Source organism: Muntiacus reevesi, chromosome 2, assembly GCF_963930625.1.
Source record: "Muntiacus reevesi chromosome 2, mMunRee1.1, whole genome shotgun sequence".
Classification (NCBI taxonomy): Eukaryota; Metazoa; Chordata; class Mammalia; order Artiodactyla; family Cervidae; genus Muntiacus; species Muntiacus reevesi.
The window spans coordinates 41,691,177-41,716,504 of NC_089250.1; the positions used below are offsets into that span (position 1 = coordinate 41,691,177).

Sequence of the window (25,328 nt, forward strand, 5' to 3'; positions counted from 1 at the left end):
ATTCTTGCCTGGAGAATGGGCTCCATGGACAGAGGAGCCTGGTGGGGTACAGTCCATGGGGTTGCAAGGCGCTGGACACGAATGAGCAACTAAACATTACCTCACAGTGCTCTCAATTCCTCCGGGGCCTGACAGGAAGTGGACTGTTTTTTCCTGCAGATCATCTGAGATACTGCTACCCTACAAGACTTGTCAGGTGTAGATGCTACAAACACATCACTATTTAAAAATAAAGATGGGGTGAGGAATTGGGAGATTGGGATCGACACATATATGCTACTGATAATATGTATAAAATAGATAACTAGTGAGAACCTACTGAATAGCACAGGAAAATCTTCTCAGTGCTCTGTGGTGACCTAGATGGGAAAGAAATCCCCAAAAGAGGTAATATATGTACACACAGCTGATTCACTGCTGTGCAGTGACAAACACAATATTATAAAGCAACTATGTTGTTGTTGTTTGCTCATTAAGTTGTGCCCAACTCTCTGCGACCCCGTGGACTGTATAGCCCGCCAGGCTCCTCTGTCCATGGGATTTTCCAGAACGAGAATACTGGAGTGGGTTGCTATTCCCTTCTCCAGGGAATCTGCCTAACCCAGTGATCAAACCTGCACCCCCTGCATTGGCAGGCAGATTCTTGCCTGCTGAGCCATCAGGGAAGCCCCCCAAAGCAACTATACCCCAGGAAAAATTAATTTAAAAAATAAATAAATAAAAATAAAGAAAGAATCAGGGACTTGGATTATTATGAGAGCAGAGATGTGAAACTCCTAGCAGGTAATAAGTTTCATTCTTTTGTGGGAAAGTATATGTCCTATGTTAAGGAATTAAATAGTTTATATATTTAGAAAACTCAAGAACATATTTAGAAAACTCAAGAACAGATTGATAAAAGAAATGTTCACCTGCTGGGGTATGGGGAAGTCATTCTGGCTTATCCCTGAGTTAATTCGAATTTTATGCTAACTAAAATAGCCTGCTTATGGTCTATCAAACTTACATTGTACATCTGCTTTAGTTATTAAAGAAAAGGACACACTGATCAGAAATAAAGACAACCCGTGATAGAAATAAAGACAACCCGTGATAAAAATAAAGATTAAATGCCCGTCTTCCTGGGACTAATGCTGGCCCTTCTTTGATGCTAAGACTGTCTTCTCTGGTGCCATGGCCGTCCTGACTCTAAGTACCTGCTGGTCTGTTCTTTTTTTTTTTTTAATTTGAAACCTCCTCCCCATAGAAAATACACACCCAAATACCTCCCATCTCTCTGTAAACACACTGTAGCTACTGCAAAAATTTCATTTTTACTCTGTTGAGACATTACGTCATTTAGGAGGGTCATTTTTCATTATATGACATTATATGTCATTTCTTCAATAACTGGTTTATAGTAGTGGGCAGTTTATTAACATTAAATTTAGACCCAGCAGATCTAAGCGAGGGGGTGTGGAGGCAGCAAGGCAGGATGGAATGAAGAGCCCTCCGGACAAGCCCCCTGTGTCCAGACACAGAGGTTGCTGGCCAAAGGAGGCCCCACTGGTCCTTCTTGGAATCCTTCACCGAGCCTTCATCATCCTGTGTGCCTCCAGGCCATGGTCCTCTGCTTTATCTCCATCTGTGCTGGCAGTGGCTCCTGGCCGAAGACCTCCTCTTCAGACTGGGGTATTTCTGGGCTGCATTGCCTCTGAGACCCAAGTCAGACCCACGTGCCCAGGCTGGTCTCAGGCATGCTGGTGGCCTGCATCGTGGCCACCTGGGCAGTGGTGGTCACCATCTTTGGCCTGGAGCTCCTCATAGTGTCCCAGGTGTGCAAGGATCCCCTTTCACAGCACTAGTGGGCTCTGGGCTCCACTTTCATGCTCGTCTCACTTGCCCTCTCCTTCATGGGGCTCCTGAGTTTCCTGACCTTCTCAGGAGCCAGGACACACTCACGGGCCTCACCCTGATGTTCTGGAGTGACTCCGTGGCCTCCTTCCTCCTCTTCCTGAACACTTGCATGTCAATAGCATCACCCACATCAACAGCATCATGCATCCCTGGGGCCTGCCTACAAAAGTTTAGGGTCCCTTTCAAGGACATCAAGTTCTACCAGAAAGTGTGGTCAAGATGAGACTTTTCCAGACTTTTCTGATGGTCCAGGGGTTAAGACTTTCTGTGCTTTCAACTCAGGGGTCATGGGTTCAATCCATGGTTGGGGAACTTAGATCCCACGTGCCACATGGTGCAGGAAAAAGGATTAGATTTTGCCAACATGTGACATTCAAATTGCTGTCTCTTGATCTTGGAGTGGTCGGGCCAGTGGCCCAGGGGCCTTTATAGCTGGTCTGCAGCCCAGAGGTTAGGTGGTGCCTCCAGCAGCACCAGCTTAGCCATGTCCATGTTACTAGGGTGTTGATCTTACAAGAATAAACATATATTAAAACCTAAAAAGTAAATAAATAAATTTAGAGTATGAAGCCTTTGACTGTATAGATCACAACAAACTGTGGAAAATTCTTCAAGAGATGGGAATACCAGGCCACCTGACTTCCCTCCTGAGAAATCTGTATGCAGGTCAAGAAGCAACAGTTAGAACTGGACATGAAAAAAAAAAAAAAAAAAAAAGAACTGGACATGGAACAACAGACTGGTTCCAAATAGGGAAAGGAGTACGTCAAGGCTATATATCATCACCCTGCTTATTTAACTTATATGCAGAGTACATGATTCAAAATGCCAGGCTGGATGAAGCACAAGCTGGAATCAAGATTGCCAGGAGAAATATCAATAACCTCAGATACCCAGCCTACTGATGAAAGTGAAAGAGGAGAGTGAAAAAGTTGGCTTGAAATTCAACATTCAAAAAGCCAAGATCATAGCATCCACTCCCATCACTTCATGGCAAATACATGGGGAAACAATGGAAACAGTGAGAGACTTTATTTTGGGGGGCTCCAAAATCACTGCAGATGGTGACTGCAACCATGAAATTAAAAGACACTCCCTGGAAAAAAAGCTATGACCAACCTAGACAGCATATCAAAAAGTAGATGTTACTTTACCAACAAAGGTCCATCTAGTCAAAGCTATGGTTTTTCCAGTATAGTTTATATATAGTTTTTCTTGGACTATAAAGAAAGCTGAGTGCCAAAGAATTGATGCTTTTGAACTGTGGTGTTGGAGAAGGCTCTTTAGAGTCCCTTGGACAGCAAGGAGATCCAACCAGTCCATCCTAAAGGAAATCAGTCCTGAATATTCACTGGAGCTGCAATACTTTGGCCACCTGATGCGAAGAAATGACTCATTGGAAAAGACCCCGATGCTGGGAAAGATTGAAGGCTAGAGGAGAAGAGGACGACAGAGGATGAGGTGGTTGGATGGCATCACCGACTCAATGGACATGAGTTTGAGTAAGTTCCTGGAGTTGGTGATGGACAGGGAGGCCTGGCGTGCTGCAGTACATGGGGTTGCAAAGAGTCAGACACGACTGAGTGGCTGTACTGAACTGAACTGATGAATCCTATCCTGCCACTAATCAGGTGTTTACCTTGGCCAAATACCAACCTCCCTAAGTCTGTTTCCTTATTGGTACAGCAGACCTAGTAATTCCTGCATTATGTAGTAATTCTGAGGGCTAAATGAATCAGCTCATGGTGAGTACTAGCCAGTGCCCAGCCAAAGCAGAAGCACAAAGCAGTGGCTTGAATCTTTGTCAGAGACCTTGAAAGAATGGACAGGTGGAAGAGGATTCATGGGGAAGAGAAGCAGGGGTCTGCTATGAATTAAAGGAAAGGTCTGGTTGGCATGGGGGCTTCTCCAGTGGCTTAGTGGGAAAAGAATCTGCATGCAATGCAGGAGACACAGGAGATGTGGGTTCAATTCCTGGGTCGGGAAGATCCCCTGAAGCAGAAAATGGCAACCTACTCCAGTATTTTTGCCTGAAGAATCCCTTGGACAGAGGATCCTGGCAGGCTGCAATCCATGGGGTCGCAAAGAGTCAGACACAACTGAGCACATGGTGTTGGTTGGCCTCAGAAAGGGGCCTTAAATGGGGAGGGAAGCCTAACACAAGGGGAGATGGGGGGTGCCGATGCCTTACCTTTTGTAAGTGTTCTGAACCTTCAGGGAGCACACCTGCATTAACTCCTGGGCCACACCTGCCATCAGGTTCTGCTTGATTCCATCATCAGGTACATCCAGGCAGCGGCCCCTCGCCTCCCCCGTCCCCACCCTCTGCAGCATTCAGCCCAGACCTGATGGGCAGGACTGCCCAGGGACCCTCAGACACAAAATGAGGTGCCTTGTGCGATGGAAAGAAACCTCGCACCTCGCAGGGTGGCAGTTCGCCCCCAGAGGAGAATGTAGTTTGTACACTCTGCTTCACGCACACAAGGGTGGCTTTGTCCTGTCCAGGAATCGCACTGCCTCCCCCTGATGCTGTGGGGCAGGGGACGTGGGGTCCTTGGAGCACAGCCCCGCCTCCCGCCTCTGGACAAGCAAGCTCTAAACAACTCCAGCAGCACGGATGGCCCTGCAGTGAAGGCCTGTCTGCCTGGCGAGCAGCACCAGCCTTCTTGTAAACTGGAAGGAAACGGAACCATGGGTCCCTGCACACAGCTGCACTCACTCCATTGCTCAGACAAAGCATCTATCTCCCCAGGGGAAATCTGTGCCCAGACGGCTCTCCAGACCCTACCTGACAATCACTCCTCCTCCTCCGCTGGCCTGAGTCCTCTACGTGTTGTTTAACTTACCTACAATTTCATAGGCGTTTTTCTTTTGTTTTTCACAGAGGTGAAATTCACATTATGTAAAATTAAGCATCTTATTTATTTATATTTATTTATTTGGCTGTGTCAGGTCTTAGTTGCAGCACGTGGGATCTTTAGTTGTGGCAGTTGAGATCTAGTTCCCTGACCAGGGATCAAACCCGGGAGCAGAATTGCTGGGTAATTCGGTTTACATTTTGAGGACCTGCCAAGTTGTTTTCCAAAGTGGCTGCACCATCTTACATTTCTGCCAGTGATGTATGAGGGCTCCTGTGTCTCCACCCCCGTTGTTTCGCTTTTCAGTGTGGCAACCATCCTCAGGGGTGTGTTCTGGTATCTCATGATTTTGATTTGCATTGCTCTCATGACTAGTGATGCTAAGCATCTTTTCATGGACTTGTTAGCCCCATGTATATCTCCTTTGGAAGAATGTCTATGTAAGTCCTTTGCTCATTTTTTAAAAACAGAGTCTTCTGTCTTTTTATTGTTGAGTGGAGAGATGTCTTTACACACCCTGGAGGCATTCATATGTCTTTATTGCTGCTCTTAACACATTTCAATCTCTTACCTGTTTGCCTCCTCTGCCAGGTAGAGAGAACCTGAAGAGCAGGGCCTATGCCTTAAAAAAAATTCTCTAATTCCTGGACCTTAAATAAACTATCATGAACATATAACATGAGTTTACACCTGTATATATAGAGAATGTTTCTGGAAAGATGCATAAGAAAGTTAAGAGAGGGGCGTGGAGGTCTGGGGCAGAAAGAACAGATGCTACTTTCCATTGTATACTCATCTTATTTGACTATTTTTTAAACTATGTGTGTTATCTTTAAATAAAAAATTAATAAAAATATATACCACTGGCTTTTTAAGGGTGAACTGCAGTGTAAGTGTTCTGACACCACAGAAACGCTGGGCTCTAAGGTCCATACCCGAGGAGTTCTCCTGCCCACCAGCTGCCAGGTCCACGTGTCACAGGAAGAGAGGGACAGTCCTTGTGCAACACAGGGTCCCTATGTGCCTCCCACCTGGCGACTGGTGCCTGTGACCTCAATGTGCACATAAAGCTGTCTGACCAACATGCTTATCTTCAGAGCAGTTTTCTAGGATGCAGCTGGGTGAGCAACAGGAAGGGGCTCCCTCTCTGTGTCCATGGCCTCTATCCACATCCCAGGCCCTGGTACTCTGCATCTTGAAGTGAACGAAGACCCCAAAGAGAAGAGCCCTGAGAAACCCACCACCTGATAGTGCTAGGAGGACAGAGAGAGACAGAGAGATAGAGAAATAAACAGAAATAGAAACAGAGAAACAGAGAGAGACAGTTAACCATACTTCAAAAAAAAGAAAAGCTTAAAACACACACATCCCCTGTAGGCCAAGCACTGCCTCTCTACTTTCCCTTAACCTTCATCATTCCCTATTTTTAATATCCCAGCACGCTTCACTTATTACTTGCAGCTCTACAAACTTCCACCATATTACTCCTGAAATCTGAAAAACAATAAGCTTGGAGATACAACATCAATATCCATATGCTAAGAAAATAATATTATTTTTGTTTCATGGGAAAAAAATTAAAACACACACACAATGTTAATGGGATTCCACTGCCAGAGAAATTTAACTTAGTTAACTGACAGATGGTGGTTAGAGGTGCAAGCTACCTAGACTTTCTTAGGTGTGGGTTTCTTCATCCATAGAATGGGGAGCTTTCGTGGGCCCTCCCAAGTCTTTTCCCATCTGTTCTAGAACCCGGCAACTCTATAATGTTTGAGGAGGGTGGGGCCATCAACATCAGAGACCTGAAAGCGTTAAGATGGAACAGAAATGAGATAAACATGATGACAAGCTCATCTGAGTGTGAAAGATGACAAGAATAAAATGACTTCATCGCTTCTCGGCCTTTTGGCTAAGATCAAGTGTGAAATGACTTCAGCTCAGATCCACAGATGGACACATCAACACAGGCCCCTGTCCTTGTTTGGAAGCTGCTTTTATTTCCACAGATGAGGAAAGGTCCAGTTGTTTTTCGATGTGCAACCATAGCCAGTAAACCCCTGTGGCCATAAAAGCCAGAGGAACCAGTGAGACCACTGTAGGCCCCATCACTGCCAGGACGTGTGACTGGTGGCCACTTAGAACCTGCAGTGCTGTGCGGAGCAGGGGAGGGGCCCAGGAAGCATTTACCATCCCCCCAGAGCATCACCGAAGAGATAGTCCTCCCTGAATCCCAGTTTTCTCAGTCAACAAATACCATTCAGATTCTTCCTATGTTCTAAAGTGAAAATGCTACATTTTATTTTTGTAAAATGATACTCTATCCCAAAGCATTTAAAAAACATTTTTATTATTATTACTATTGTTTTTAGTATACTTTATGTTTTAGGGCAGTTTCAGGTTCACAGCAAAACTGGGTGGAAGAGGACTTCCCTGGTGGTCCAATGGCTAAGACTGCACACTCTCAGTGCAGGGGGCTCAGGTTTGATCCCTGGTCAGGGGACTAGATCCCACATGCCACAGCTAAGACCCAGAACAGCCAAATAAATAATTAATTTTTTAAAATTGGGTAGAAGATACAGGGATTTCCCATATACCCCTCACTTCCCCCACTCTGGGCACCATGCCCAGAATCCCTTTTGTTTGACAGTGGCATGTTTGTATGCCTGGTGTTCCAGAACCAGGGCCTTTCTGACTCAATTGCCTGCCTTTGTGCAACGGAGCGGAGAGACCTCCAGCCAGTCTGCTTTCACCCCTGCTCACAACCTGGCCTTTGAGGTTCCCCTAACTTCTTGTCTTTTCTAGAGTCTTCTAGCCTGAATGAATTTGCTTCTTAATGCCTTAACTCTGTGCAGTCGCTAACACACAGAGCTTCGGCTTCCTCTGGCCTGTTATGTCAGTCAGGTTTGCCCATCTGCTTTCCATTCTTCAAAAATTCCATCAGCTTCTTTCAACGGCTGATCTCTTTTTCTATTCTCTTTGAACTTATGGGTTTATATCCTTTTTTATTCTTTTAATGCCCTTTTAGCAAACTTTGAGGAAGGAGTCAAATTAAAGGCATGTGTTCAATCTGTGAAATATCATCCCAGGTTCCTTCTTCTATTTTATTATTGTGTCCCCCACTCTGCTCCCCTGTAACAGAGAACAAGCCTGACTCCATATTGGATCTATTCCTTTAGTTCCAGTTCTGTGCTTTGTTGCCTGAACTTAGTCATGTTGGCTCTGCATCTTTGTAAAAGAACATTGCCTGTTGTTGTTGCTCATTTGCGAAGTCGTGTCTGACTCTGCGACTCCATGGACTACAGCATGCCAGGCTTCTCTGTCCTCTACTGTCTCCCAGGAGTTTGCTCAAAATTCATATCTATTAAGTCCATGATGCTAAGAGGATGTTGCCTGTTGCCAGAAATTTATAGGATAGGTCATTCTCAAGGTCCTGACATTTAAAGGTGTAGCACTTCCCTTTCATAGATAAGAAGTTGCAGAACAGACAGTAACATTTGTCTTACTGGAGGTTTATAGCAACATTGTGACCAGGACCTACATGGACAGCTCCAAGAACAAAGGATTCTGGCTTTAAGATGTTAGCAACAACCAGTCACAGCAACTCCCCTGCCTTTTTAGTATAAAAGGAGCCCTGGATGAATTCTAACTTGGCTAAGATAGTAAGTTACTAGAGAAGGCTCTTGAGAGTCCCTTGGACTGCAAGAAGATTGAACCAGTCCTAAAGGAAATCAACCTTGAATACTCACTGGAAGGACTGATGCTAAAGCTGAATCTCCAATACTTTGGCCACTTGATGTGAAGAGTCAACTCATTGGAAAAGATCCTGCTGCTGGTAAAGATTGAAGGCAAAACAAGATGGGAAGGCAGAAGATGAAATGGTTGGATAGCATCACTGACTCACGGGACATGAATTTGAGCAAACTCCAGGAGATAGTGAAGGACAGAGGAGCCTGGCATGCACAGTCCATGGGGTTTCAAAGAGTCAAACACAACTTAGCGACTGAAAAACAAGAAGAAGATGATTCTTTGGGATGCTAGCCTACCATTTTCTCTGTCAGCTGGCTTTCCGAATAAAGTCGCCGTGCCTCGCCCCAAAACGCTGTCTCTCTTGTCTTGGCTTCTTATGCGGTGAGAAGCATGAGATTGGACTGGGTGACATCTCTGACATGTACCTGCTCTCCAATGAATGCAATTCCAACCCAAGTATTTAAACCCAAGTATATTTGGAACAATGTATAAGATGCATACATTCTGCAATTTTACAATATAGTCCAGGCATAGTACTGGGATGCTCAGTCTGTCTTTGGCCTCCTTGGCTTGGCTACATTGTAGTTTAATCCTTCTGATTGCTGCTGGGAGCTTACCTTTAACTCTTTGTTGCCACATATTAGAATTCAAGGAACATTTTGACACATACACCAGAATATTTCTTTTTGATATGTACTCAGGAGTAGAGAGCTGGGACATAGGGTTTCCGCATGTTGAATTTATTAAATACTGTTGTATTCTTTCCTAAATGGCTATGGCAGTGGGAACTTCTGAGCCCTCCTGAAAGAGGGTTTGAAGGCAGTGCTTCTCTGACTTATAAGGACCTCTCTCCGGGGAAAGCATCTTGAGTTTCCAGCATCACTGGGAGATGTTGATGTAGACTGGGAGGGACTGGGGGAGCAGTACACTGTTTGGGGAGATGGGGAGAGATTAATAGCTGTAAGCTCAGCTCACTTTTAATCTTAACAGAGTTACTCTACATAACTATCACTGCGTAGTGGATCTTTATTTGCCAGATAACCCATTAATTTCTTTATCTGTTATCTAAGAAAAGACAAGTTGTTCTTCCTAAGAGTTTTTTTTTTTTTTCCTTTTGGTAGCAGTCAAGACTGACCTCAGAATTTTTTCCCAGGACCATGAGCATCTGAGAGTCAGTGGTCAAACTGTGACAAACTGTGAATATCCAGTAAAACACAGGCATCTGTTCATGAATGCCTGTTGAGAAGACCCAGTCCAATGTTCCAGTCTGACATGCAGATAACCCCTAGTCATACAAAAGAAGAGAACTGATTTTAAAATGTTAACATTTAAAATAATAATTAGATATCAAAGGTTAAATGGCTTTGAAAACAAAAGCAATGCTAAGCCAAAGTAGGACTATACTATTACTATTATTACTATTACATCAGTCTGGAATTAAAATATACCTCTGGGTAGACAGGACCAATCTAAGCTCACTGAGGCCTCGCACAGCGCCTGCCTCAGAGGAGAAAATTGAAAACAATTTTTATTTCAAAGGCCTTCTAGTAGATGATTTGGGGTTAATATGAAAGGTATAGAGATATCATAAACATATCTCTGAGAAAAATTCCCCCTAAACCTCCTACAAATACAGTACAGAGAGTCAGACCAGAACAGCTTGCTGGGGTTAAGGAAGTGGAAAGACCCTCCTATAATATCTGTCCATCCCTCTTATCTGGGAGCAGGATGTACCCCCTCCTCCTGGCAGCCAGATTCTGCCATGTGACCTGAAGACCTGGCTATAGTTAATTGGATCGAATTGGACCGAGACCCAAGCTGAGCCAACCAGATTCTCTCCTTCTGGAAATCTGATACTGAGTTATGAAAAACTAGATAGTCTAGTTGGTTTGGAGGTTGTCACTCACATCGGGTTTTTCACCCCCTGAGAACACTGACAATATCTGGAGACATTCTGATGTCACAGCTGGGGTTGGGGGAGAGGGTGGATGTTGCCAGCATCAAGGACATAGAGGCCAGGGATGCAGCTAAATATGCTCCAGTGCCCAGAACCACCCCCAACACAAAGAATCAGCTGCCTAAAGTCCGCACCGTGTAGCGGAGAACTCTTGCTCCCAAGACCTCTGAACAGGCAGCAGGCAACTGAGGAGACCAGGGCTGCCAGCCAGCATCTCCCTTGCACATCCCAGGGGAGAGGCGACCCAGCGGGAGAGGACAGCAGAGAGGTCGGACAGAGAGCAGCTGAGCTCAGAGACAGCCTTCCAGTTACTGATTCCTGCTCCTTCCAGACTCCTAACTACATTTTTGCCCCTTTGTCCTTCTAATATATTCTCCTTTAAAATATATATATATATATTTATTTATATTTATATATATATTTCACCACGCTGCGTGGCATGTGGGATCATAATTCCCTGACCAGGGATTGAACCCACACCCCCTTTCATTGGAAACTCGGTCTTAACCACTGGACCACCACAGAAGTCCCAATATATTCTCCTTTTATACGTAAGGTAGCTTGACATGGTTTTTGATACTTGAAATCAAAGTAACTTAAGTTAATAGAAGAAACATTCAAGTGAATGGTTTTAAAATGCTCTAAGCAACATTGAAGCTTGGGCAGCTTAAAGATCTTTCCAGTCTTTATTTTATTTTATTTTTCTTTCCAGTATTTTAGAATGAAACAAATATGTAAAGTGAAATGGCTAACTGTCATTACTTCATCCCATGAGGTTTCTACAATGAGGTGCTACAGTGAGTCTTTCTAAAGGGCAATGGCATCTAGAACGTGCCTTCCCTGTACTTGTGAGTCTTTTGGGAAGCAGGACACCTGGCTTACCTGTTCTGCCACCACACCTGAGCCCCACCCTGAGCCCCACCCAGTTCCACCAACTCCCAGTCACTGTACACGAAGCAGCTCCATAGAGCTGCTACTGATTACACTTGCTAATGAGGTCTATTTTGCATATTATTTTGTTATCTCCATGCCCATCATCAGTCTTGGGACTGATTTTTACTTCTCTATCTATAGAAATTCAATAAAAATTGTGATTTAGGTTAAATCACTGAGATGGTCTTTGAAACTGTTTCTTCCTGGAAGCTATATTTTTCTTTATGTTTTAGGAAAGCTATGAATTCATTCATTTATCCACATATACAGTTTCTTAGGCGTCACTGACCCCTGTGGAGATCTGATGGTGGATCCTCTTTCTGGAAAAATGCACATGGGCACTATATTTTACATACAAATGTGAGGGTTCACAGACCACTGAGAGGCCTTCATCCTTACCCCTCAGATCATGAGACCTGCCGTATATATTTATTTAGTGCTTAGTATGATACCGTCCTTGGGGTTGCAAAGAGTTGGACATGACTGAGCAAGTAACACACACATGCACACACACACACATGATTCAGATGTAAGGACTGAGAGGATGAAAAGAGAGAGTTGTACTCTTGAGAGGAACACAACATGGACCACAGAGCAGTAAACACCCATCTATGACCAGCTGACAAGTGCCAAGACAAAGTGATAACACCATGGTAGCTCAGAATAGAGGAGTTTAACCCAGAGGAGCATTAAGAAAGGATTCCTGGAGCATGTGACATCTGCACTGAGGATCCTAACAAGCAAGGTCAAGTAGAAGGAAAAGGGAGGAACATTCCAGACAGAAGGAATGCCTGGATGTATGTCCAGAAGGGAAAAAGCCTCATGAGCTCATGAAATGCGGAAGTGTTTAGAGCAGCTCTGACCCCCATCTCTCGGTTCCCAGCTGTATGTCTGTTTTTCTCTGTGTTGCCAAAGTCTGAGTCAGCTGATCACACCAACCAGATCCCTGTGCCAGCTCACTTCTGGCGCTTCTGGGGAAGTGCTGCCGTGGGATGCCTGGGGGAAGACTGGAGGCAGGAGAGAGGGAGGAGCCATGTTCCCTGAATTTAGAGCATCTCTGGTTGCGGGGAGGGCAGCAGCAGCACCAGTGAGTGGAGAGGACTCCTGGGCTCCTGGGGCAGAGGTGGCAAAGTGGCTCTGCAGCGGTCATAATCAGTAACTGTGGCGGGTCAGCCAGATGGCCTGGCCACTGTGAGCCAGGCTCAGGTGACACAGTCCCCTCCTGCTCCAGCCTAGTGCTCCAGGTGCTTCCTCACCTCTGGGTAACCTTTTTTTGCTCCTTCAGTCTGTATAAGTTTTGAAACTAGTTCCCTATATTTAACTGCCTCTGTTCAAAATACCTAGAGCAACTCTGTTTTTGTGACTGGAAACTGACCGATACAGCCATGGGGTAGAAAAGATGGTGGAGGAGAGCTGGGGTGATGACTTGGTTGACCAGGTAATTGAGGGCGAGGTTACTCAGGCTCCTCTTAGGAAATGACCAGGCATTTGAACTTTATGCTAAGAGCCATGGAGATCTGTGAAAGATTTTGAAGTCATGGTTGATTCAGTCACTTTCCAAGAAGATCACTTGAGTTATAACATAGAAACCACTGAACTGAAGGAAGCTTTTGCAATTATCTAGGAGAGAATTTGATGGTGGCTGGTACTAGGGTAGTGGCCATGAGGATGAAGAGAAGGGACTGGAAGGCTTTGTTTTTTCTAAAGTTTCATTTGGGGGGCTTCCCTGGTGGCTTGGTGGTAAAGAATCTGCCTGCCAAAGTAGAAGACAGATCTTCCCTGATCCGGGAAGATCTCACAGGCCATGGAGAAACTAGGCCCATGCACCTAACTAGTGAGCCTGTGCTCTAGAGCCTACATGTCGCAAATACTGGAGCCCGTGTGCCCTAGAGCCTGTGTGCTCTGCAACAAAAGAAGCCGCTGCAATGAGATGTCCATGAACTACAACTAGAGAGGAGCCCCTGCTTGCCAGACTAGAGTAAAGCCCGTGCAGCAAGGAAGACCCAGCACAGCTAAAACAAATAAATTACTTTAAACAATTATTTGGCTGTGCCGGGTCTCAGTTGCCAAGGGCGGGTTCTTGGTTAGAGCACATGGGATCTTGCTCCCTGATCAGGGATTGAACCCAGGCCCTCTGCAATGGGAGCATGGAGTCTTAACCACTTAGCCACCAGGGAAGTTCCTGGAAGGCTCTTTATGAGGTGGAATGGCCAGAACACAATGGGGCATTGTGCCAACTAAAGGTGGCTGCAGATTCATTGACACTTACAGCTGGGTTCTAGCTGCTCCTCTTGAATTTGGATGTGCTCCATAACGACTGTGACCAAAGAATTGAACAGAAGGAACACAGTGGCAGCTTCCAGGTCCAGATCTTAAGAGGCCAGCAGCTTCTACTTTTTAATTTCTAGCTTCTTGGAATTTCTACTCTTAGAATGCAACTGCCATACTTTGAGAAGTGCAAGCCAAATGGAGAAGTCACACATATGATGCTGCTCTGGTTGACAGCTCCAGCTAAGCCCCCAGCCAGCAGGTGGTGTCAACAGTCAGTCACATGAGTGCCATTGTGGATGTCCAGGACACTCGAGCCTTCAGATGACCCCAGCCCCAGGCTCAAACAACTCTCACATGTCTGAGCCCATTCAACCCACAGAACCATAAGAGATAACAGTATCAATACATTGCTGCTTTAAGCTACTAGGTTTATTTGTTTTATAGCCACTAAATTTTAGGGTGGTTTGTTACACAGCCAAAGAAAACAGGAGTAGATGTGGAAGGAGAGAAAGAAGACAGAATGAGGATAAAATCTAGAATTCTGGTTTGGGGCCAAGATGGAGGCATCACTGCTGAGACGGAGATCAAGGGCAGATGAACAGTTTGGGGGGTAGGGGGTGGGGGTGGGGGAGTAAATGATCTCTCATATACTAGAAAATATATATTTTAGGAAATTCTTTTTTTCTAGACCCTGACATGTTTTATCGTCACCATTAGCCATCCAGACTTCAAATAGATTTATATTTTACTGATCCCTACCTTTAAGACCCTCTAAAACATGAACTTTAGCATCTTCTGCTGTAAGAAAAGCTGTGCTTCTCAAAAGTCTCAAGAGGAACTCGTACCTATTTCATCACATTTAGTTCTTGTAGATGTAGGGATCGACTTCCAGGTCTCTCTATTCATTCACCAAATATTTACCTATCACCTGCCAGGGACTCAGCACTATTCTCTTGCACTTGAGACAGATAACGTCCCCATCTTCATGGAGTTTACATTCTGAATGACAGCCAGGCAAAAAACAAGAAAAATGGTCACCAATTTGATTTTAAAAAAGGAATGAAAGAAATAAGCAGAGTGACCATAGAGAATAAAAGTTGAGGGGAACCTGCTTTAAATAAAGTGGCGAGGGAAGATTTTTAAGCTGAAACTTAAGGAAGTGGAAAGAACAGCCATGGGAAGAGGTGCAGGAGGGGGAAGTGAGGGTCGGTAACCACAGGACCGCCAAGAGTGCAAGGCCCTCCGGTGGTTAAAAGCTACCCCAGATTCTAGGAACTGAAAGACAAGTGTGTTTGGAGTGAAATGAGCCTGAAGTACAGCAAGATGCAGTTGGACAGAGGTGAGAGGCAGATTAAAGGATACCTTTTAGTTCGATTCAAGGATTTGCATTTTATTCTAAGTACAAAAGACAGGCAGAAGCATGGACATGCTGATTCATGTCTTAAGAAGGTAAATGTCAGAATATTCAGGAGGGGGAAAAGTGAGTGAGAAACTGTTGTGGTTTTGGACAGAGAAAGATGACCTGGACTAAGGTTCACTCTATAATTTTCCTTTCCTTGAACTCGTATCTCTTCCTTTGGGAAGTGCAGGCAGGGGCTTGGAGAAACAGATGATGAAAATGTTTCTGTTTCTTGGAGAAACAGAACCAGAAATCAGCAAACAATGATTCCCAAGCACCAAGTATAAATAAATAAGACTCTCTCCGGACTCCTCTTGCTTTGGGTAAAGATTTGAAAACACTTTCAAGGTTGATGGTGTTTTCCACTCCTCTCCACTAACCTGCTTCCCCAACCTAAGGTTTCCTGCCATCAGGAACTGCCGACTGTGGTCTCTGAGACACTGAACCAATTAGTGGCTTGTAAACCACTTCACCATAGATATTTGTTGTCTCCCAAATTCCTTGGCAACTGAATTAGGTGGGGTGGAATCTGAATGGACTCAGTCTGTTGAAGGTTAGCATTTTTTTTCTTTTTCTTTTTGTCTTCTGCAGGGCCACAGGACTTATCTACCAACAAAACTAAAGTGTAAGGGATCAGACTGAGGAACATTATTAGCCTTAAATACTGTTTCCTTCTCCAATACCTTTGAGTCTTTCAGTAACTCCATGTGAATATCGATAAACTTTCCTTCACATAAGGCATGGCAACACAAGTTAGATATGTGTAAAATCTTCTTCAATATGCAGAGGCTGATGGCAACATGTGAAAAAGGTTCTAGGGGGCTTCCCTGGTGGATCAGAGGATAAAGCATCTGCCTGCAATGCGGGAGACCCGGGTTCGATCCCTGGGTTGGGAAGATCCCCTGGAGAAGGAAATGGCAACTCACTCCAGTATTATTGCCTGGAGAATCCCATGGACAGAGAGCCTGGCGATCTACAGTCCATGGGGTCACAAAGAGTTGGACATGACTGAGCGGCTTCATTTTCTTTCTTTCTTTTGTTTTTTAATGAGTCAATATTTTTGGTCAGTTCAAAGACATGGTGGTGGTGGTGGTTTAGTTGCTAAGTTGTGTCTGACTCTTGCGATCCCATGGACTGTAGCCTGCTAGGTTCCTCTGAACATGGGCTTCTCCAGGTGAGAATACTGGAGTGGGTTGCCATTTCCTTCTCCAGAGGATCTTCCCATTGCAGGCAGATTCTTTACCGACCGATAAAAGCATCCCCAGAGAGATCCCTGTCTCCTTCCCAATGTGAGGGCACAGTGAAAAGACAGGGTGAACCAGGAAGTTTGTCCTCAACAGACAAACTTTGACCTTATATTTTCTAGATTCCAGAACTGTAAGATATATATTTCTGTTGTTTGTAAACATACTAGATATATATGACACTGGATTACTTAGCAACAGCAGGACTTTCTTAAGGCATCACCTGTTTAGCCAAAGTCAGTTAACATGGTTATACAATCTGTTCACTAGTCTAGTAACTTTGCACTCGATTTTTGTCTACTTGTAAAAATTCATTTTGGAGATGAATTAAAGCAAACTCTGGGAGATAGTGGAAGACACAGGAGCCTGGAGTGCTGCAGTCCCTGGGTTCACAAAGAGACCTAGGCAACTTAGCCACTGAACAACAGAAATTCATTTAGCCACTAATGTATACAAATCCAGTTAAGACTGATGTACATTGAAAGAGTTTTCTTCTTCCCTCCCCCCAAACGGCCCATTGTCTTATATAATATACCCTTTTAAACTCTAGGAATGAAGAAACATTGTAAAAAACTGTTGCATTCTGTCATGAATCAGAGTGATTTAAACGTGAAGGAAGGTAGGTCTGTCTCCCACGATTCACTTTAAATAGCTCTTATTTGAGAATAAATCTTCAAGGAAACACCAGCTCTTTTGTCTGCATACTCAGGCTGAAAACACCGGATCTGCACTTTTCGGTTGAGAACATAAGCCACCAGGGCTGGAGATTGCCAATAGAAACCTGAAAAAAACGTGTGTTTGCAGGGCTGGGCCGGCTTGGGTATGGAAGGCAAAAACCAGGGAATCTTTTTCTTTTCCTACACTCTGTGGCCTAAATCCGTTCACGTGCTGGTCAGCTATCTTTACAGCTGTTTTAGATTATAGCTCTCAGTAGGCGCAGACCTGCTTCCGATCAAATCTGCCCTTCCCCTATACGCTGAAGTTTCCTTTTCAAAAGGAGAGGTCTTTTTTTAAAAAATTCTTATTTCCAAAGGCTGCACATGGGGCAATACATCAAGCAAGAATGACATTGGGAGGGAAGTTGAACTCCTTAAAATTCATTGGGTCCTTTTTCCTTCAGAAAATGGAGGTTGAATAAAAAGAAAACCAAGACAAGTTGTAGAGGACCAGCTAGGCGCGCAGAAGGCCGAGCCGCAGCCGGAGTCGGGCCGCAAGGCGTCAGCTCCGGATCTGCGGGGCTGCGGGGCTGCGGGAGGCCGCCCGCGGTCCCGGGGCGGGGTGGGGGGGGCAGTCCCAGCCACGTGGTCGCTGCGGGCCCAAAGTCCAAGGGCAGCGGCAGGCGCGCCCCAGAGCCCGCTGGAGAGCGGGAGTGAAAAACCGGACAACTGGCCCCGCGTCGGCCACAGGCTCGACCCCGCCCCCGCCCCCGCCGTCGAAGGCCCGCGCGCGGCCGCCCCCCGACCCCCAACCACGGCGGCAGCACTCTGGGAACGGATCCGAAATCCACCAGGGGCTCGGCCCGCCCTTTTCTCGCGAGAGGTGGGAGGGGAAGCGGGTCGGGTGGGCGACGGAGACGTAGCCAATGAGCGAGCGGGAAGGGCGTGATCGACGGCTTCCTCCCGGCCTCGCCCCGGCTGCGGAGGCCGCGGTCGCAGCCCGCCTCTCTCTCCCTCGCAGCCTTCCTTACCCTCCCCGCCCCGTTCTTCTCTTCCCGTCTGAGGTGGCGGCCAGCTCTCCGCTCGCCAGCTCCGTGTATCCTCTGCCCCCGCGTCCCTTTTCCCTCGGGCCCCTTCCGGTCTGAGCGCTCGCCCCCCCGTCCTTCGCCTCCTCCTCGGGGCAGCCGCAGCCCCAGATCCCTAGAGCTCTGAGCCTTCTCTGGGTCTCCGTCCGCGCCCGGCCCCGCCATGAATGAGGAGTACGACGTGATCGTGCTGGGCACTGGCCTGACGGTGAGGAGGGGCGGCGGCTCGGGGCGGGGAGTGCCGGGCGGCCTGGGGCCGGGAGGGGGCCGGCCGCACGCCTTGCTCAGCTCCGTCCTTCCCGCCCCCCCGCGCCGCGAGGCTGGGGGTCTCCACCCGGGGGGGTCTCTCCGGGCGGGCCGGGCCTGCAGCGGGGCCTGCGTGGAGGGGACACCGCGGTGTGCAAAAGCCTGGCCTGGGCAGGTGCCGGGACGGGTTGGGGCGGCCGAGCAAGTGTCGCTGGGGAAGGCGAGGCCGAGAAAGCCCCGTTTGCGGCGTCGCTGCGCCTCCCTTGCCGGTCGAGGGCCTCTCTCCTCTGGAGACGGAAAGGAGTGGGGGAGGGTGAAGCCTAGCCCGGTGGCGTTTCCTCCTCAGTCTCCAGGCCCCGCTGCTAGTCAGTTTCGGTGACCAGTCACAGGTAACCGCTGTTAGGTAGGTAATTCAGGTCAGTGAATTTAAACTTTTTTTTTTTTTTTTTGAGAAAACTGGTTTTCTTAGCCTCCTCCCCCACCCCAGGTGAGAAGCATTGTCCATTCCTGTGTAACCACCCTCCCAATCCCACTTGAACGACCATGGGATTGGAAATGAGTTTTCCTTCAAATGGGTCTCACCTGGCTTTCGCAGCCTTATTTGTGATCTGTCCTTGCCCGCCTCGGCGCTTCTGAACCTTTTCCCCTGAGAAAAGGACTTGGTGATGAGTTGGTTGGTTGCTAGAGGCCAGGTGTTCCTGTCACCGTGGTAAATGTATTTTCCTAGCTGTCTGCTCAGAGGACTTCAGGTGATATTCCGCAGATAACGCAGGCAGGAGTTGTACTTCTTTTCTGTGCTTTTTAAAAGAAAATGAAGACAGCTCATCTTGCAAAAGAATTCCATTTGAAGACAGGAAATGTCTTCCATTTATCAAAAGTTTTTCCATTTATGAAAAGTTTTTTGGAAATTTGAAGTACTGATATGGGGCTGGCTGCTTCGTTTTAGAAGATGAACCCTGATTTTGATCTTGTGTTTTCCATATGAACTGATCTCAAAGTCCTGAGTCATTTGATGTAAATGTGTTGAAACGCATTGTAATCTCTCAAGATTTAAAAATTTTTTTCAGGTAGCATTCCAGAATAACTATTTTAGATTTCTCTGGACAAGAGAAAATTGTGAAACTTGCATTTGGCTAATATTTTTATGAAAAAATTGTTGGAAACTTAAAGTGATACTTTGCTGGCATGTTATATTTTCTGTTTATGGTGACTTATGATGATTGTTGGGTAATACTCATTGAATGCTTCACTATGTTTGACCAGTCCAGAAAAAGACGGGACTGGCTGGGAAATTGTACAAAGTAGATGAGAGTGATGGAATGTGAGATATTGGGTTGACTTTCTTTGGTGAGCTGTTGGATGCCTAAATGAGTAGGCCTACCCACTGCAGGGTTGGTTTCTCCGCACCACTCCCCCCCATTTCCGAAGTGCTTAATTGGGATTCTGAGCTGAGCTTAGTAGTTTAGTTTGCCCATTGGAATGGGCGCTGTGGCTACCAGCCTTTTGTTAGAGCCAGTTAGTTCCACTGTGTTTCTACCGTAACTGCTGGTCTTTCAGATTTGCTCTTGATTAGGTCAGTTAAACATGGACAAATGAGTGCAAATCCTTCCTCACGCAGGTTTGTTTCTTTTTTTTCCCTGCTCTTCCTTTATTCCCCCTCCTGCTGGTTTCTACATAGCTAGCTCAGAAGGATCACTTTGTATCAAAGCAGACAGTCTTACTGTATAACAATCAAGTTGCACCTTATTTACATTTTCATTTGGATTAATTGTGACCTTTTTGATGAATGGTAGGTGCATACTTAAAAATCAGAGCAATTTCTGCTGTCATTTGTATAGCTGTGATAACTATATTTCCTGTGAATCTTCCTAGAGTGTTGTTTCGAGATATTCTTTGAGAATTGTATCAATTCGGAGCAATCATATTATTACTGTTGTATTACAGTGGTTGGTAGTAGTGATGATGGGATGATTTTAATAATGATAAATCTTTTACCTTCATTTTTATTGATAGGAGAACTTTGATTACTTGAGACCACCAATGTTAAAAACCCTCAATTTATAATTTGAGTATTTGGTGTGAACATAACATTTATTTACTTAATTTTAGACTTATATTTAGTGCCTGAGATTTAAGAACCTGAAAACAGGCATATGTTATCACTTATGGATACCAAATATTATGTGATTCTTGTGTGTTAATTACTTTTAGTGCAATTAACTTGTTATTTTTAAAATGTAAGGAAGTTTTGGGGTTTCTCTGTTTTCTAATGTGGCCATTGTTTTTAATGGATTATTATGTCTAAAATGAGGTCATATTAGTGCACCAATATTGACAGTAACTTTAAAGAAGGATTAAAACAGTTTGCTATAAACTAGAGCAAAATCTTCATTCCGTCTATGAGAAATGCAATGTTCTATATAGTTGAATTTTTTAAGTAATTGATGGTTTTCCCTTTAAAGACCTGTAACTTTTTTTTTTGAGGTATAGTAAGTGAGGAATGTGTTTGTAAATGTACTGAATCATAGAAGTGCCTTTTCAGAACCAGAGTTCGTAAAACATAGTTGGGAAATACCACTTTCCCCAGTCAGCCGAAGCAGTTTAAAGACAGCACAGTGGAAAAGTTGAATTGATCTGGGGATTAAAGATAAAAGAACCATAATTTTTAGATTATGAGACTGATGCACTGCCCACTGCGCTAAGAAGGCGCTTGAACCATAATTTTTAGAAAAAAGCTTTCAAATGATATCACAGCTTCTTTAACAGACAAGGGAATGTAATGAACACCTGATAACAAGATTTCACACCCGGAGGGTTAATTACTGAGTACTTCTGTAACACAATGGAGCCCTTGAGGCCTCCTGAGCTCTGTGGGAACTTTGGCCTTCTTACTAAGTCCTCTTAGATGGCTGGGCTTTGGTAGTTAGTTCTACAGTCTGCTTTTCCTTTTTTCCCGTCTTTGCTTACTTTGGTGGATAGACTGGGGACCATGGATATCCTCTGACCACTAATTTGCTGTATCTGATTGACTTTGGGCTTGGCAATGAATTCATGAATCTTAGAAATTGTGTGCTTAGTCTTAGAAATAGTAATACATAATAAAACAACGGCAGCTAGCTCCACAGCTGCTTGTGCTTCCCAGCGCTATTTTGTGTTTTGTTCTGCATGGTAATTTTCGTAAGGACCTGTGAATCAAAAAAGACACTTTAGTGATCTCTAACCAGGTTATTCTCAGAATTATTTGTTTAAAACATTGTTTTATATCCCAGACATACTTTTCCTCTTTCCTCTGTATTAAAATTTGTGATGTCAAAGAGTTTTTGTACCTGATTTAAAAAAAATCTTGAATTGTCATTTTGTATTTGCTCCTTGAAAATCTTTGCCATTGCTGTTAGAGTTCTGTGGACAAAGGACATTTTGTCCACTGAAGTAGTGATCACAGGACCAATATTTGTAGTTGTCTTATTTTTGAAAGGTATAAATACTGTGTAGGCAGTCTGTATTTTAAATCAGCCTTAAGCATACTGGTCCAGTAGAGTAGAAGTAAATCAGACATATATCAGCATTTTGAGGCAGTAGTGAGACATTGGTTGGAAAGACTGCTGGGTAAACCTGTGGCTCACACGTCTATGACCATTGTGCTCATTTCTAGTCAATATAAAGGCAAACACACCTGTCTGTGAGGAGCTTCTTGTCATATGGGAGGTAGCCATAATATGCATTAATGTGAGAAAGTGCTGTTAAGAGAGTTCAAATGTGGGAGAATACTGATATTGGAATAAAAAGCTTTCATAAAGAAGGGGGTATTTAAACTGACTTTAAAACATAATAAGCAGAGTGGGGAGGGGGTTTAGATGAAGGTAATCAAAAGGTACAAACTTAGTTATAAGAAAATTAAGTATTAGGGATGTAATGGGTAACATGATAAAGAGACCACTGCTGTACATGTTAAGTGAAAGCTGTTAGAGTAAATCTTTAAGCATTCTAATCACAAGGAAAAATTTTTTTCTATTTGATGTTGTATCTACATGAGGTGATGGATGTTCACTAAACCTACTGTGGTATTCAATTCAAGATGTTTGTAATTCAGAGCATTATGCTTTACATCTTTACAGTCGTAAATCAATTAGAGCAATACTGGAAAATTAAAAATACTGGTAAGCTTTGAACACAAGGAATGATTTTTCTAGGCAGAGAGAGCAGTGTAAGTCAGTATTAGAAGAGAATCTATGTTTAGGGGATGAGGAAGTTGGGAAGAAGGCATGTCACCAAGGATGTTGAAGACAGTAGGCTCAGAAGTTTGAATTTCATCCTCTAGCCAGTAAGAGAGGATTTGAGCAGGAATGATATAATTAGAACCAAATTTCAAGATAAATTAACTTTTTACAGACATTTGAAGAAACATTCTGTTGAACACTGGCGTTCATTTTTATTATGTTATTGCTGTAAGATACATACCACTGAGATGAACTGACTTAAGTTTCCTGGTTAGTACATTTTCCTTATATTTCTAGACAAGTAGTTTTCAAAAGGCACTTTTCTTTAACATGAGTTGTTAGGTACCTTGTTTTCCAGATCACATTTTTGTTTGCTTTTACTTTCTGTTTTTTTTTTTTTTTTCCCCTTTAATTATATCAGAAATTTAAAATACCGGAGGATTTAGAGTGCTCATGGAGCTTAGTTTGGTCACTTGGAAGTTGTGTCAAAATATGTGTTCTGGCTCTATTCTCTTCAAGCCTGGGTTGGGGGTTGTGTGCAGTATAACTAATTGGTCCTTCCTGGCCATCACCACACCCACACATCTACAGAGACTAGAATTTTGCTGCAGCTGAACTTTAACCATTTTGTTTAATCTGGTTACTTCTTTATGTAGGACATCATGAAGATGCCATTATCATAAAGAACTTGGATTCTGGGCCTGAGCCCAGTTTGGATGAATAACCTTGCCTGAGATTGCCGTGAGCATCTCATTAGTGCATGCATGCATTCATTCATTCACTTATGCATATTGAGTACCTGACATGCTCTCAGCCCTAAAAGTAAAAGATAAACAAGGCATAATAGCAAAAAATAAATAAACCGAAAAAACAAAAACTTGGATTCTGAAGATGGTTTTTAGTTCTGGTAATTTTGGATGAGTCTCTGTATATTCTCCTGGTTTGATCCCTGAGTGGGGAAGATCCCCTGGAGAAGGGAAAGGCTACCCACTCCAGTATTCTGGCCTGGAGAATTTCGTGGACTGTATAGTTCATGGGGTCGCAAAGAGTCAGACACGACTGAGCAACTGAACTGAATATATACCCTATACTCAGATATGATTCATGTTTCATCAATGAGTTAATGACTTCATTCCATGTTGTAAAATTTAAAGTATTACATTTGTGCTACTATGTATTCTCTTGGCAGTGTAAAGCAGTCTTTTATTGATGGTTTAGTAGAATCAGTGAACCTGCAAATTTATTAATTAGCTTTTATCATGTTTGCTCCAAGGCTCTTTAAAGGTAATTAGTATCAGCTCTTTGGACTGTGGAATCTTTATATCATTGGGTTCTTTATTAGGCCTCAGTCTCCGGAGGTTGTTTTAGAGTCGTGGTCCAGGTAGTGGGTCATTCTTACTTGCAGTGGAGTGTGAAAAGTTATATATAGAAGCTCTGCAACTCTCAAAGTTGCTGCTGTGATTTTGCTTCCGAAAGTTGAACCATGAAGTCTGCTTTTGTTGACTGGAAATGTGACTATTTGGTTTTCCTCTGTTGATGCTATTATCTGTTTCTGAGATTGTAAATATTACATCTGTTTTCAAATAATATGTTGAATCATATTTTAGTGCTTCTTTCAGTTTTCAAGCAAGGGACTTGGTTTGGATAATGCTGGAGTTAAATTTTACAATTAAAATACCTTCAGTTCTGTTTATCAAGACCTCAGTTAAGAAAGTTAAAAGTCAATCTGTGGATGAAGGCATCTGCAGTACATGCATCCAATAAGGCATTTATAACTAGAGTATATAAGGAATTTTTATATAACAGTAAAAGAGAGCCCATTTTAAAAATGGGCAAATAATATGAATAGACACTTAACACAAGTGTTGGGCAAGATATGAAACAACAGGAACTTTCATATGTTGTTTGCACAAGTAGAACCATTTTGAAAAACTGTTTGGCAGTATTTGTACTCTGCTTGATACATATCCAACAAGTGCATGTATAAGAAAGACACTGAGAATGTTGATAGAGCATTATTTGTAACAGCCCCAAACTGGAAACTGTCCCAGTGTCCATCAGTAGTAGCCTGGAGGAGTAGTTGTGGCGTGTCTGTGAGGAGTAGTCGTTCAGTAGATCCTCTGACTGTTACTGTAGCGTGCTCCGTGCTGCAGCCCCTGAGAACTTACTAGAGATGCAGAAGGTTAGGCCTCACCCGAGATACATGGATTCAAAAATCTATAGTTTAACATGATCCCTGGGCGTTTAAGTTTGAGCAGCACTGCTTTCCTCGGGATTCTTGACATTGATCCTGGAGCAGCAGTATTAACCTTACCTGGGAGCTGGTGAGAAATGCAGATTCTCAGGCTCCATGAGGACCTGCTGGCTCAGAAGCTCTGCGGGGGTGGGGGGCCTTGCAGTCTTTTAACAAGCGTCAGGGTAATAGGGGTGCAAAGTGAACTTTCAGAATCTGCTTCAAATTTACATTTCTAACAAATTCACGGGTGATGACCAAGTCAGGAGCACGCTGTGAGATCCCCTGCTGGTGGAGTTAGGCAAACCTATGTAAGTCCACAAAGTCAAATTGTAGCTTATCTGGCCCTGTGGTTTTCGACACATCTACAGTGCTGTTGTGGTACACTGAAAGCAACCAGTACGTTCAAGGAACGGCCGCGGGTGTAAGGAAGACTTCACTAATAAACACAGCCTGCGGGCTGGGTTTGGCTCCTGTGCCGGGGGACCCCTGCTGTATAGCAAGAGTAAGAAAACTTAGACTGCAGGTAAATCATGGATGGTGACTAAAAGGTGTATACTACAAGATTTCAGTTATGTATACT

At 44.2% G+C, this 25,328-nt stretch overlaps 1 protein-coding gene across 1 annotated transcript in view; it reads left to right on the top strand.

The window, feature by feature from the left end:
• The first annotated feature begins 17,945 nt into the window (after positions 1 to 17,945).
• GDI2 (GDP dissociation inhibitor 2) overlaps positions 17,946 to 25,328 on the top strand; it is a 29,246-nt gene continuing 21,863 nt past the window's right edge. The window contains exon 1 of the mRNA XM_065921370.1: positions 17,946 to 18,257. Coding sequence (XP_065777442.1) covers positions 18,213 to 18,257 — 45 coding nt within the window. The 5' untranslated portion in view covers positions 17,946 to 18,212. The remainder of the gene's footprint in view (positions 18,258 to 25,328) is intronic.